The sequence below is a fragment of the Pleurodeles waltl genome, chromosome 11 (genome assembly GCF_031143425.1).
Source record: "Pleurodeles waltl isolate 20211129_DDA chromosome 11, aPleWal1.hap1.20221129, whole genome shotgun sequence".
Lineage (NCBI taxonomy): Eukaryota > Metazoa > Chordata > Amphibia > Caudata > Salamandridae > Pleurodeles > Pleurodeles waltl.
In genome coordinates this window covers 754,075,262-754,088,921 of record NC_090450.1, presented here as the reverse complement: position 1 = coordinate 754,088,921, position 13,660 = coordinate 754,075,262, and the positions used below count along the sequence as shown (strand labels likewise).

The window sequence follows — 13,660 nt, the reverse complement described above, 5'->3', positions numbered from 1 at the left end:
AGAGATAGGAGTAAGGTTGGGAAGATAGGGGAGGGGTGGTTGTAGAGGTGGGTGAGGGTGAGAGGTAGAGAGAAAGGATAGGAAGATAGGGGTGGTAACGGAGGGGGTGGCGAGTGGGAGGGAAAGATAGAGAAATAGGTAGATAGGAGGAGGTGGTGAGTGAGGGAGATAGATAGTGAGATAGAGAGATAGGTAGATTGGTAGATAGGAGGGGTGAGGGAGGCAGATAGCGAACGGGGTAGATAGGGGTGATACAGAGGGGGAGGCGAGTGAGGGAGAGAGATGAGGCAGGAGGGCAGGCGCGGGGAGAGCAGAAGACGGAGGACGAAGAAGCAGAAGACAGAAGATGAAGAGCAGAAGAAAGAAGCAGAAGAACAGAAGACAGAAGATGAAGAGCAGAAGACAGAAGATGAAGAACAGAAGACCACAGAAGAAGGTACAGGAGACGAAGAGCAGAAGACTACAGAAGAAGATAAAGAAGAAGAGGAGCGCAGAAGACAGAGAAATACAGATGAAGGTGAAGAAGAGGAGCACAGAAGAGTACAGATGAAGGTGAAGAAGAGGAGCGCAGAAGACAGAAGAATACAGATGAAGAAGGAGAAGAGGGGCGGCGAGCGGCAGAGGAAGGAGCCAAGAAGAGGGACAGAGAAGAAGAGGCACACGCGGGTCGCGGTGCAGAGGAGAGGCTGAGAAGCACACAGATGAAGAGAGAAGACGGGGAGCAGGAGCAAAAGAAGAGTACAGAAGAAGATTACAGAAGAGGAGCGAGGAGGAAGAACAGAGAAGGAGAAAAGAAGCAGGAGAGAGGGTGAGTAGCGCGGGGCAGGGCGAGGGGCTGGGAGGTGGGGGGTACTTACTGCGAGGTGGCTGGGCGGTCTCAGGAACCTGGAGGAGCTGGAGGAGCTGCAACGGCAGGGGGAGCGACCTACCCTTATTACACATGAAAGAAAACACTCAGTGTTACAAAAATAAAAGTACTTTTTTTTAGTGACACAATTACCAAAAATACTAGATAGGCAATTACCTCCAACAGGAGGTAAGTAAACACTAAATATACAGGGAGTGCAGAATTATTAGGCAAGTTGTATTTTTGAGGATTAATTTTATTATTGAACAACAACCATGTTCTCAATGAACCCAAAAAACTCATTAATATCAAAGCTGAATATTTTTGGAAGTAGTTTTTAGTTTGTTTTTAGTTTTAGCTATGTTAGGGGGATATCTGTGTGTGCAGGTGACTATTACTGTGCATAATTATTAGGCAACTTAACAAAAAAAAATATATACCCATTTCAATTATTTATTATTACCAGTGAAACCAATATAACATCTCAACATTCACAAATATACATTTCTGACATTCAAAAACAAAACAAAAACAAATCAGTGACCAATATAGCCACCTTTCTTTGCAAGGACACTCAAAAGCCTGCCATCCATGGATTCTGTCAGTGTTTTGATCTGTTCACCATCAACATTGCGTGCAGCAGCAACCACAGCCTCCCAGACACTGTTCAGAGAGGTGTACTGTTTTCCCTCCTTGTAAATCTCACATTTGATGATGGACCACAGGTTCTCAATGGGGTTCAGATCAGGTGAACAAGGAGGCCATGTCATTAGATTTCCTTCTTTTATACCCTTTCTTGCCAGCCACGCTGTGGAGTACTTGGACGCGTGTGATGGAGCATTGTCCAGCATGAAAATCATGTTTTTCTTGAAGGATGCAGACTTCTTTCTGTACCACTGCTTGAAGAAGGTGTCTTCCAGGAACTGGCAGTAGGACTGGGAGTTGAGCTTGACTCCATCCTCAACCCGAAAAGGCCCCCCAAGCTCATCTTTGATGATACCAGCCCAAACCAGTACTCCACCTCCACCTTGCTGGCGTCTGAGTCGGACTGGAGCTCTCTGCCCTTTACCAATCCAGCCACGGGCCCATCCATCTGGCCCATCAAGACTCACTCTCATTCCATCAGTCCATAAAACCTTAGAAAAATCAGTCTTGAGATATTTCTTGGCCCAGTCTTGACGTTTCAGCTTGTGTGTCTTGTTCAGTGGTGGTCGTCTTTCAGCCTTTCTTACCTTGGCCATGTCTCTGAGTATTGCACACCTTTTGCTTTTGGGCACTCCAGTGATGTTGCAGCTCTGAAATATGGCCAAACTGGTGGCAAGTGGCATCGTGGCAGCTGCACGCTTGACTTTTCTCAGTTCATGGGCAGTTATTTTGCGCCTTGGTTTTTCCACACGCTTCTTACGACCCTGTTGACTATTTTGAATGAAACGCTTGATTGTTCGATGATCACGCTTCAGAAGCTTTGCAATTTTAAGAGTGATGCATCCCTCTGCAAGATATCTCACTATTTTTGACTTTTCTGAGCCTGTCAAGTCCTTCTTTTGACCCATTTTGCCAAAGGAAAGGAAGTTGCCTAATAATTATGCACACCTGATATAGGGTGTTGATGTCATTAGACCACACCCCTTCTCATTACAGAGATGCACATCACCTAATATGCTTAATTGGTAGTAGGCTTTCGAGCCTATACAGCTTGGAGTAAGACAACATGCATAAAGAGGATGATGTGGTCAAAATACTCATTTGCCTAATAATTCTGCACTCCCTGTATACTCTAGTAATCAGATAGCAGTACAAAACAGTGCAATAGCAATAGACAGTAGTGACCCTCGGGGGAGCCCAAACCATAAACAAAAAAAATTAAATGCAAATGCAGGATCCCCACCCAGGTAAGTGTAATCTGTAGAGGGGAGCCAGAGGGACTAGGAACCCCAAGAGGTAAGTACCACAGTGCCCCCCCCCCAATGACCTGGAAGAAAGCAGTAAGTTATTGGATTTTCACCAAACCACCAGAAAGACGAAAAGGAAGAAAATGCAACACCCAGAAACCAGCAGTAGTTTCCTGAAGAGGAAGACCTGTGGAAGAAGGGGACCAAGTCCAGAAGTTACAGGAGTGTCTGGTGGTGGCAGGAGCCACTACTCACCCGTCTGTGGTTGCTGGAGTTGGTAAAAGGTTGGACGAAGACAGACAGCAGTGCAGCCCTGGATGCGGAGAAGAGTTCTGGAGGATGCAGTCGGCGCCCTACGTCGGATGGAAGATTGCAGTTGGTTAGTGGCTTAGAAAGGCCGCCAACAAACCTTGGCAGAGGCAGAAGTTGCAATGAAGCAAAAGTGGAGCTGCTGGGGACAAGCAAGATCCAGGAGGACTCAACCCACGGGGAGAGCCATTGGTGGACCCTCAGCAAGGCAGAGAGTCCACAGTAGAAAAGGCAGCCCGCACAGGAGACCCACTGGAAGAGGAACCAGGAGTCGCAGAGGAGCTCACACAGCACAACTGAAGAAGGGTCCCATGCTGTAGGAGAAGCACACAGAGGGCTGTGCTTCTCAGGGAAGAGTGCTGGGGGATACACAGATCCTGAAGATCCCTTGGAGGAGATGCCAACAAGCCTTGAGTGCTGTAAGAGATGGGGTGCACGGGCTACTGTCCTGCGTGGGAAGGCAAAGGCTTACCTCCACCAAAGTTGGACAGCTGGCAGAGAGGACCACGGGGACCACTCCAGATCACCACCTGTGATGCAGGATCCACGCAGCTCAGGATGAGAGGAGATCCACGCAGCCAGTCGTCGTTGCGGTTAGTGCCTGCGATGCAGGGGAGTGACTCCTTCACTGCAAGGGAGATTCCTTCTTCCTTCTCATGCAGAATGAAGACTTGCTGCCCTCAGAGAATGCACAGCCGGGGAAATGTTGCAGAAGCTGGAAGGAGCAGTGGGAACAATGTTGCAAGCAGAGTCTTCGTCGTGGATGCAGATTTTCGGTTCCTGGAGGGTCCAGCCGCAGTTCCAGTGATTAGAAGTCACAGTAGAGGTTGCAAAGGAGTCCTGCTGGAATCTTTCAAGCTGAATCTGAGGACCCATCTAAGAAGGAGACCCTAAATAGCCCTGGAAGGGGGATTGGTCACCTAGCCAGCTGACCACCTATCAGGACGGTGCTCTGACGTAAAATGCCTGACCTGGTGTAGGAAAGTATAATCTTGCCTGGCATGTTACCCCCATTTTTACTGTATGTATGTTTGTTTTTGCCTATGTGTCACTGGGATCCTGCTAGTCGGGACCCCAGTGCTCATAAAGTGGGGTAGTAGGGTAACTTTACTCCTACTTTTCAGGGTCTTGGGGTGGGGTATCTTGGACACCCTTAGTGTTTTCTTACACTCCCAGCGACCCTCTACACACTACACTAGGCCTGGGGTCCATTTGTGGTCTGCATTCCACTTTTGGAGTATATGGTTTGTGTTGCCCCTAGGCTTAATGTCTCCTATTGCATTTGTGTTCTACAGTGTTTGCACTACTTTTCTAACTGTTTGCTTACCTTATTTGGTTTGTGTGTATATATTTTGTGTATATTACTTACCTCCTAAGGGGGTATATCCTCTGAGATACTTTTGGCATATTGTCACAAAAAGTAAAGTACCTTTTATTTTTAGTAACTCTGAGTATTGTGTTTTCTTATGATATAGTGCTAAGTGATATAAGTGGTATAGTAGGAGCTTTGCATGTCTCCTAGTTCAGCCTAAGCTGCTCTGCTATAGCTATCTCTATCAGCCTAAGCTGCTAGAACACCTCTATTCTACTAATAAGGGATAACTGGACCTGGCACAAGGTGTAAGTACTACAAGGTACCCACTATAAGCCAGACCAGCCTCCTACACCTGTCCACTCAGATGCTCGAAGACGCATCTGCCCACCTTGGATTCAAGATGGCAGAATCAAGGGACTCGCTTGAGGAGCTCTGGGCACCACGCCTGGGGTGGTGATGGACAGGGGAGTAGTCACACCTCTTTCCATTGTCCAGTTTTGTGCCAAAGCAGGGACTGGAGATCCCTGAACCCGTGCATACTGGTTTATGCAAGGAGGGCACCAAATGTGCCCTTAAAAGCATATCAGTGGTTTGGGCAGGCTACCCCTTCCAAGCCATGTAACACCTATTTCCAAAGGGAGAGGTTTTTACCCCCCTCTCCCAAAGGAAATCCTTTATTCAGCCTTCCTGGGCTTGAGCTGCTCAAGTAGCAGGAGGGCAGAAACCTGTCTGAGGGGTGGCAGCAGCTTGGGCTGCCCGGAAAGCCCCAAAAAACTGGTAGGAGCAATGCTGGGGCTCCCAGAGTGCATGGAATCATACTTCCAATACTGGCTACAGTATTGGGGTATGATTCCGACATGTTTGATACCAAATATGCCTAGGTTCGGAGTTACCATTATGTAGCTGGACCTTTGTCCAGTACATGCGTAAAATTTTCTCACTAGCTGTGAATGTGGACAAACAACTGGGGGAGCTAAGGGCGCATTGGGGGTGGGTCAATACTGGAAACCCCACCAGTGTACACCCAGAAATTATAGGCATATCCTGTACTACTTTTAGCATATACATCCTAATTCCATAACATACCCTCTAGCTAGGAATGTACTGCCCAAAGACCATAGGGCCCTTGCACAGGACCAAAGACTCATCCACAGCTATTTCTTCCCCGGCAACATAGATCTCTGAAAATCGATTTACAAAGTGATCAAGGACAGGCAAAATCTTGAAAAGACTGTCACAATCAGAGTGATTTTAGGGAACATTAAATCATTATCAACAAAATGTGGCATTCGAAGAAGAAGCAGATACCGATCACGACTCATGGTTGCAGGAAATATAGCTGTGGCCAACAACGGATTTCATCAGCGGTGTAAATTGAAATAATCGGCTCTTGAGTCTAATACATGCCTACCGTGGAATGTAGTAATTGGAAATCCATGGGGGAGGGAGAGGTTGCTAGAAGAGAGGTGTAGTGTCGTACCGAAGGTCATAGCTTGCTTTGATTACAACCATGTAAATGTAATTCCTAATGAGATATGTTGTATTTCATTTTTATGCGAGAATAAATTACTTCTAACTAAAATATAAACAGTAGCCTGAGCAATATATTATGTCTGTTTTTGACTGCTGAGCTCTGAGCTCTAGTACCACTCACTACCGCCCCAAAAAGACTGATTGCTCACCCTCGCTACCCCAAGAAACCTAGTTTGCAAAATCCATTGTAAAACACACCCCAGTGGCAAACGACCTCGAACATCATTAAGGCCTTGTAACACCTGTCGGTCGGATACCCTTTCACCGTTCCCCAACTGGGTCTGACAACAACTATTTGTTTGCATGCAACATGGTTCTTCCGACGCAAAGATTTAGAAAAGAAGTGCTTCAGTTTCTATGAGTAGTAATTCACAATTCGAAAATCCGGCCAATTCTAAGGTTATATTTCTTGAATTGTTGTAGGTTCAGAACAAACCAACGCTAATTGACTGGGATGGGATGGACAAAGACAAGCTTTATACTGTGATTATGACCGATCCGGATGCCCCCAGCAGGAAAAATCCTAAATTTAGGTAAGAGAGATTGACGTTAATGTAATAAAAAATAACTTGTACGATTCCGCCTTTACAAAGGAAAATAGGAGAACGTTGGTTGTGGCGCATCGGGTGGGTTGCTGCTCTAGAGCATATTAGTTTTTGCAGAGCAAGCGTTAAACAAGGCTAAGGGTTTTGCCTTGTATGGCGAACATGTTTTGAAGTCTTGTTAGCATACACTAAACATTTTCCCACGCGAGCGACAGCAGCGGAGCAGTCCCACTAAGTTGGTGCTGCAAATGTATTCCCTAGTATAGAAGAGAAGAAAGGACGTGGTATGAAAATCTGGTGGCCTCAATGTACATCAGAACTTTGAAAGGCTAATCACTTAGGCCTCACCTAAAATCCTTAATGCCTTGGAACAGTCTTGTCTAACAGGTTGGATGAAATATTATGTATCCTACCGAGATCGATAACCTACTCTAATTACATCCCCTTAGGTGTCACGAGTCCTGAAACAGTTTATTTGTATTAGCTCGCCTTTGAAAAAGCGATCGAGTGTTTAAAATCCAGCCTGAAAGCACAAATTATGTGTGAGTTTGTGCATCGCGGATAGGCAGCCCACTTAGCTAGCTTTTACAGGTGCAAGAAGTGCCAGAGCACCCCCAAAAATAACCCTGCTGGAGTTCAGAAGGGGGAAAAAGTAATAAAGACGCATTCAAATGTGTTTTTTCTTCTCACATTTGCAGTGCGTTCAGATATCAAAGTTACATGTCAGGCTATGTTTCTGACAAATTGCTGCTCATTTGGAAACTGGTGTTTACTTTTATTTCTCTCACCACAAAATGAGAGGATTTTGTAAAAGGGAACCAGGGGCAATCTTGCTGGTGTACAAGAAGTGGCAGGAAAAGCTGTAGGATGTCCATTTTTTTCCTAACATAGAACTTTTAAATACATGTAAATGAACTACACAGATTTCAAAAATTAGTCTGCCCTTACTTTAAACTACAATTAGGAAAGCACAATTGCAGCTTATTTTTTGTACTTCGGAAGTGTGATGGAAACAAACATTTCACAAGGAACAAAACGAATTAAGACACTTTACGTGATGCGTAAATTATAAATATTCACTGAAACCTGATTCCACACGCTATTGTTTGTACACAATATAGAGTTACCATTAAAACTGCATGTCTGTGGAAATTTAGAACCACGTCAAAGGAAAAAGTGCTGCCTGTAAATGACAGTGCTATACCACACCAGTACTCCAAAATGCACAACTGGTTGCATGCCACACCCATGCTGCTTTCCTGCTAAAGGTGCATGATATATTTTCTGCAGTTGTTTTTTGTGTGACACTTGGATTGTCCACAATCTCTGCGACTTCCATATAACGATAGCACCCCCCACTCTGAAAGTTCCTCCAGCACTATTGCTAGCTTGTATGACGGAAGAAAAACGTCTGTTCACAAACAGAAGCTAGTTCTAAATCTTGGCATGTTCAGATTTATAGCCAGTTTAGCATGTTCATTTGCTAACATCTAGGATGGTTGTTTACCGTTTTCATTGCACTTTATTATGTCTCTTAACAAGAGCCTTTGGTTTACTTTTAGGGAATGGCATCACTACGTTGCAGTAAACGTCAAGGGGAATGACCTGAGTACTGGATTTGTCCAGTCAGATTATATTGGTTCTGGGCCTCCAAAAGGAACAGGTGAGTGTCCTTAGACACTTGTTTGTGATACGATTTGACTGTAACTAGATATATTTTTTTTGGCTAATGTTTTTAAGTACATGAAGTACAAAAGTGTCTTTTTGTAACGTTTCAGAAATTAAAATGCACATTTAATAAGTCATTCTGTCAATTATCAAAGACAAATCATTACTTCGTTGCACATAAAACTCTTCCAAATGAATCCGGATTCTTAATCATGGAGGCTTGTCACCACACTAGGTCTGTTTTTTTGTTGTTGTTTTGTTTTTTGGTTCCAGCCATATAGACACCTTGCCGTATTTCTTCGTGAAAATTATGCATAATTTACATAAATGGAGTGCCTTTTGGTCATTGGGCTCATTTGTTGGTTTGTTAAATTGCTCACATTCTGCTTCCGCTCATTACAACATAGAACAAAGAGCAATGGGTGAGCCAACATCACTCAGTGGCATTCTTCGCTTTGAGTGAGTGCACAGCACATACACACATTGTTCACATCTTCCTAAAATAGTTATTTTCTCTTCTGTTGTAAAGCTGGTTCAAAAGCATAGTTCATTTTTATTTTGACATATGCGTATAATAAATCATAACGAATTAACCAACATGTCAAGGTCAAATCTGTTGTTTTTGCCAGTGGTTGTTTCTAAATTGATTGGTTCATAAAGCTTCGGTAGACTTACGTAATCGAGGAACTTTTGTTTTACTTAATTTCCGATGTAGAGTTGAGCAAGATCTGAAAGAATAAATTGGGGTGACTTTTCCAGCGTTTATTCTTGTATCGAACCATAATCCTTGGTAATCTTTAAAATACAGCAGTACTACATTCTACCTTTTACCAGATTTATGTAATGCCTTACCCGTAAGCCAGGTAACGAGAATATTTTTTGGAGCGGCAAGAGCTTAAACTTTGAATAGGACTTCAATCAGATGCATTATTACAGGTTCAGCCACGTTATACAATCTCTATCTTTGTTTGCCACTGTGTTTTTCTTCTATTGCAGGAGAAGGTTATTTTACACAGAAAGCCTGACTTCTGAGCACAGTACCATTTAGTTTGTCCTCCAACTGGACAAACTATGCCTTCGCTTGTGCCTCTTGTAATCGCTTTCAGTGGATATTAGTTCCAGTCTCGGACTACAAAACTTTGCTTTCAGTGGATTCATTGCTTAGGACCCGAGCACCCCAACATACTCATTTTTAATTCCTTTCGGGTCATGGCTTTTTTTCTGATGGCAAATCTTTGCATACGTTATAAAGAAGTTTTTTTCATGAAAATAGATTCTGGGTTTTCAAGCATATCTTTTCCAGACACTTTGCCCTGGAGAGGAAGGGGTTACTGAGTTACTCCTGGCACTGTAGGAGGGTTGTGGCCTCTTTCCTCCTTACACCACCACAGCAAACCGACCATTAAAAGTTGTTCCGATGTAAGACATGCCCCTTTTTAAGCAAAATGAACACCTAGCATCTTATCATCTTTACAAGTTCTGTTTCCACATACCCGTTCTCCCGTGTTTGCCAGCATTACCAAATCTGAATTCCACCATTCTGCCTCAAATCAACGTCCAGGATTATCTACCAAGTATGCTTGTATTTGGATGACTGGTTACTAACACGGCCCTCAGTCCAGGAATCGCAAAAATTAAATTGGTCTCTCTCAGTCTGTACAGCCATAACACCCTTTCATTACAATAGGGCAAAACCTTCACTTAAATCCACCCAAGCCATTATATTCCCTACGGCCAAACTAAACAAGTTGCAAGCCATGGCATTTCTGTTTGAATCCAGGAAGCAGAAAAGTATGAACCTGATAGCCTACATTTAAAGAAAAATAGGTGTGGTGAAGCGGTAGAAGTCGCTTTTAGCGGCACTCTGATAATCTTGCATTGTGAGCTGCACACAAGTAAGGTGCAAAAAGAACTTGACATTTGTGCTGGTAGATGGATACCTAGATGAAAAGTTACTAGCGATAGCAAATGTAGATTAGTAACCTGATGCCAGAAGCTTTGCGAAAGCATTGTCTTTCCAGGCCATAAATCCAAACTTAATCCTGATCATGGATGAGACACTGGATAGTTGCAATAAGCACCCCAAGGACCTGTTGACCCCAGCTTTTGGTCTTCCAGAGAGAACTTCAATGCACATCTATTATTTAAAGCTCTGAGTCGTTCTTCTGGCTCACAAGGTTTCCCCCCAGTCAGGTAGATCCTTATTGATTCAGGAGTAGAGAGTAGCGCCTCAGTATATTATATCAGAAAAAAGAGACAACAAACCGTGTATGCTCCGGAAGGAAGCACTTAGGCACTTGCCCAAGGATTCAGTTGAGAAAGGCTATCTGCTGGTGTGGGTCGATGATCCTGCCAGTGTACTCAGCTGAAAGAGAACGTCTTTGCCACCAGTATGAGCTAGGAACTGCAGGGCAATCTTTAGGAGCAGAACCCACGCAGTAACAATTTGTGTTAGGTAACAACTAGGAATCCGGATTCTTTCCAATGCACATCGGCAGCAAGGGAGACAGGAGTTGTTTATGATCTGGGCTATTAGCCCACACCTATACTCCCTATCCCCTATCCAAAGATAGCTTGCCAATAGAAATAAAGAATCTTGCATGCTGAATGTGAAAGACCAGGGGAAACGGGGAGCTGAAGCATTTCTGATTCACATACCATAACCAAATGAGTTCATGAACCTATCAAGCTAAGGGCATACCTAGCCCTTACATCAGAAGAGAAAGCTAATTACGATCTTTCAGACTAGTGCCCGTTCATTTGATGACATAGATGCCGAACAGCAAAATTTTGTGATACTACATACTTCTGAAACTGCAAACATGTTTCCCCCTAAGAGCCACATCAGTAAAGAAAACATACTCTCTTTATTGTAAAGATTGTGGCATTGGTGCTGGAGCAAAGACTTGCAGTGCCTTTTTTTCCCTCAGAACTATCAATGTCTACCTTATGGCTAGCTTTGGCACTTTCAGAACTCAGGTAATCCTCAATAAGAGTTTTTGTGGCCATTTGTAGACACAGAAGGCAGTTCAGAACTGTAGTACAGTTTTCATACTTACAGAGGCATGGCCTCTTCTGAAATTTCCCAGCCTGGGAGCACAGTAAAGTCTATGTCTAAGTTACTGCCAGCATCTGCTATCATCACACACCGAGAGATTGCATTGTCCCTGATCATTAGTAGCTGCGTGACACCCAACACACTCCTAAGCAAGCTACCACATGTTCGTAGATGATACCCAGTTCTGCATTAGAATAATACCGTTTTGTGAGCATGTTTAGCAGTAATGAACTGCTTCACCTGTAATCTTGGTGAACGCACCTAAATCCTTTATATTGTAATACCTCAGTGATATAGGTCTTTCTAAGTCTAGCTGGTAACCCCACCTAGCTTCCATTAAAATGGTGACCATCCATCAACTCTCCTTCATATCCCTCCTTAGTGAACTTGTAGCTAATCTTTATTAAACTCCCATTCATGGCTCAAAAACACCTGATCAAAAGCTCTTTCGACCACATATAATTCAATTGAATACAAAATATATAGTTACCATGGTCACTGTAGTGGTATTTTGCTGCATTAACTAGTTACGGCAGGATCCCTGCCAAAATATTTACCTAACTTGGGAGTCCATGTTTGTGTCACCAATCTTATCTTCTGCTTGAAGCTGGCAGGCTACTTTAGCCAGTTGTGAAGCCATTTCATTGGCTCCCAAATTGGCAGAGTTGAATTCAAAACCACCTTTGAGGACCAGAGGACTACAAAGTACCACCTCGGGTGCTCCACATGTCTTTTCAAGGACTACTTTACTGCTGTTGGACCAGACACCCAAGGGTGAGATTCTCAAAACAAACCTGCCCTCTCCCAAGCAACATTCAATCATTTGGGAGGGGGTGGAGGGTGACGCCCAAGAATTTACTGGTCTGGCTTGGTAACCACGCCAAGCACTTTAACTAAATGGACACTGTCTCCCAGAATCTTCCAGAGCAACAGGTGACACGCAAGAATCACATAACATCTCTTTAAAAGTAATGGAAAAAAGGCTGGGGAAAAACTTGCATGTGAGTATAAATATGTACTTTTCACAAACTCAGGTGGGACTTAGCCGTCTCTGCACCAGTACATAGAGAACAGTGCCTCAGAACCTAACCCAACAACTAATTGTTGGGTTACAGGAGGTCCCTCTGTAGATGATTCCCTCTATCTCGAAGTGCCAGAAGACTAGCCAGTCAAATTCTCTGAGGTTTATGACCGGACATACTTTGCCATCCCCTTTCTCCACCAAAAACAGGTTGCTGATAAAACCCCTTTGGTGAAGGATTGCAGTGCCATGGCCCCCTTGGAGTGGAGGTCCACTGGCTCTGCATTGACCAGGGTGGCCATGTAACGTGGAACCAAATTGAACGCAGTCTTTAGATCAATAAAGGTGACATAAAAGTGGTCCCTTTTTAACATTAGACATTTCCAACAAAGGAGTTTAAATCTAAAGACCTGGTCTATTGTACTAACGCCTTTCCTAAACCCGGCCTTGAGATCTGAAAGAAACAGGTGATCATTGATCCAAGAATGCAGTCTGGCCAGGACCTGCTTGCAGAACATCTTCTGACTGACATCAATTAGACTTATTGGCCCGTAGTTAGCTGGTAGCTCTCTTTCCCCCTTTTTATAAATGGGGACTATTGTTGCTCCTCGCCATGTAGGGGGAAGGTCACCTCCCCTCAAGATAGCATTACTGAGGGTGTTTAAATACAGCGTCCAAGTTCCAGGTCGTGATAGATACAAATCGCCTGGAATACCATCTGGACCCGGGGCCTTCCCTTTACGCAGCCATTGGAGAGCCAAGAAGGTTTCTTTCAGGGAAAAGGGGCCCAAACCAAAACTTAGCAGACTTGTATTTTTGGAAAATGGGTTAGAGGAGGTACAGATCTCTATTGATGTTGATAGAGATTCATTACTCCTACTGCTGGGGCCTATCCTGTAGAGATTCTCTAAATGTGACACCCAACTAGCTGGCTGGATTGCTGGGGCACTCTCGTCTTTCTGGGGGTCTTTCTTTTCTGCCACCATTTTCCAAAACAATTTTTTGTTGCCTTCTTGGAGAGCATCAACCAAGGAATTCCATTTATTATTTTCCCATTTTTTAGTTTTTTTTGGTATAAATTCCTCACCACTCTTATCTCAGGTCGATTCCCAGTTTGCAATACTCTCAACAGCTGCAGTTTGACATGGCGGCTAGAACTAGTAAACCACCTCAATGATTTACCCGTAGGTTCCCCTCTTTGTCTTGCTACCAGAAAGAGTGGCCTTAACCGATTCATCAGGCAGCATTGTAAATGGATAAAATCCACTAGTGAAAAATCAGTATATTTCAGGGGGGATAGATTAGTTTTAACTATGTCATAAATTGCAGCCTGGACCTTTGTATCGTTTGCCACCGCTGCCCATCTGACATTCTTATCATCATTAGTCACCATTACATTATTGCCCATGACCAATTTCGACAGGTTGCTACTTCTAAATGTGGAGGTTGTAAAGACTGCACAGAGGGCTTGG

The 13,660-nt window shown here is 43.9% G+C and overlaps 1 protein-coding gene across 1 annotated transcript in view; it reads left to right on the top strand.

The window, feature by feature from the left end:
• LOC138266099 (phosphatidylethanolamine-binding protein 1-like) overlaps window positions 1-13,660 on the top strand; it is a 37,833-nt gene that overhangs the window by 19,345 nt on the left and 4,828 nt on the right. The window contains exons 2-3 of the mRNA XM_069214482.1: window positions 6,320-6,429; window positions 8,004-8,104. Of these exons, the coding sequence (XP_069070583.1) occupies window positions 6,320-6,429; window positions 8,004-8,104 (211 nt within the window). The remainder of the gene's footprint in view (window positions 1-6,319; window positions 6,430-8,003; window positions 8,105-13,660) is intronic.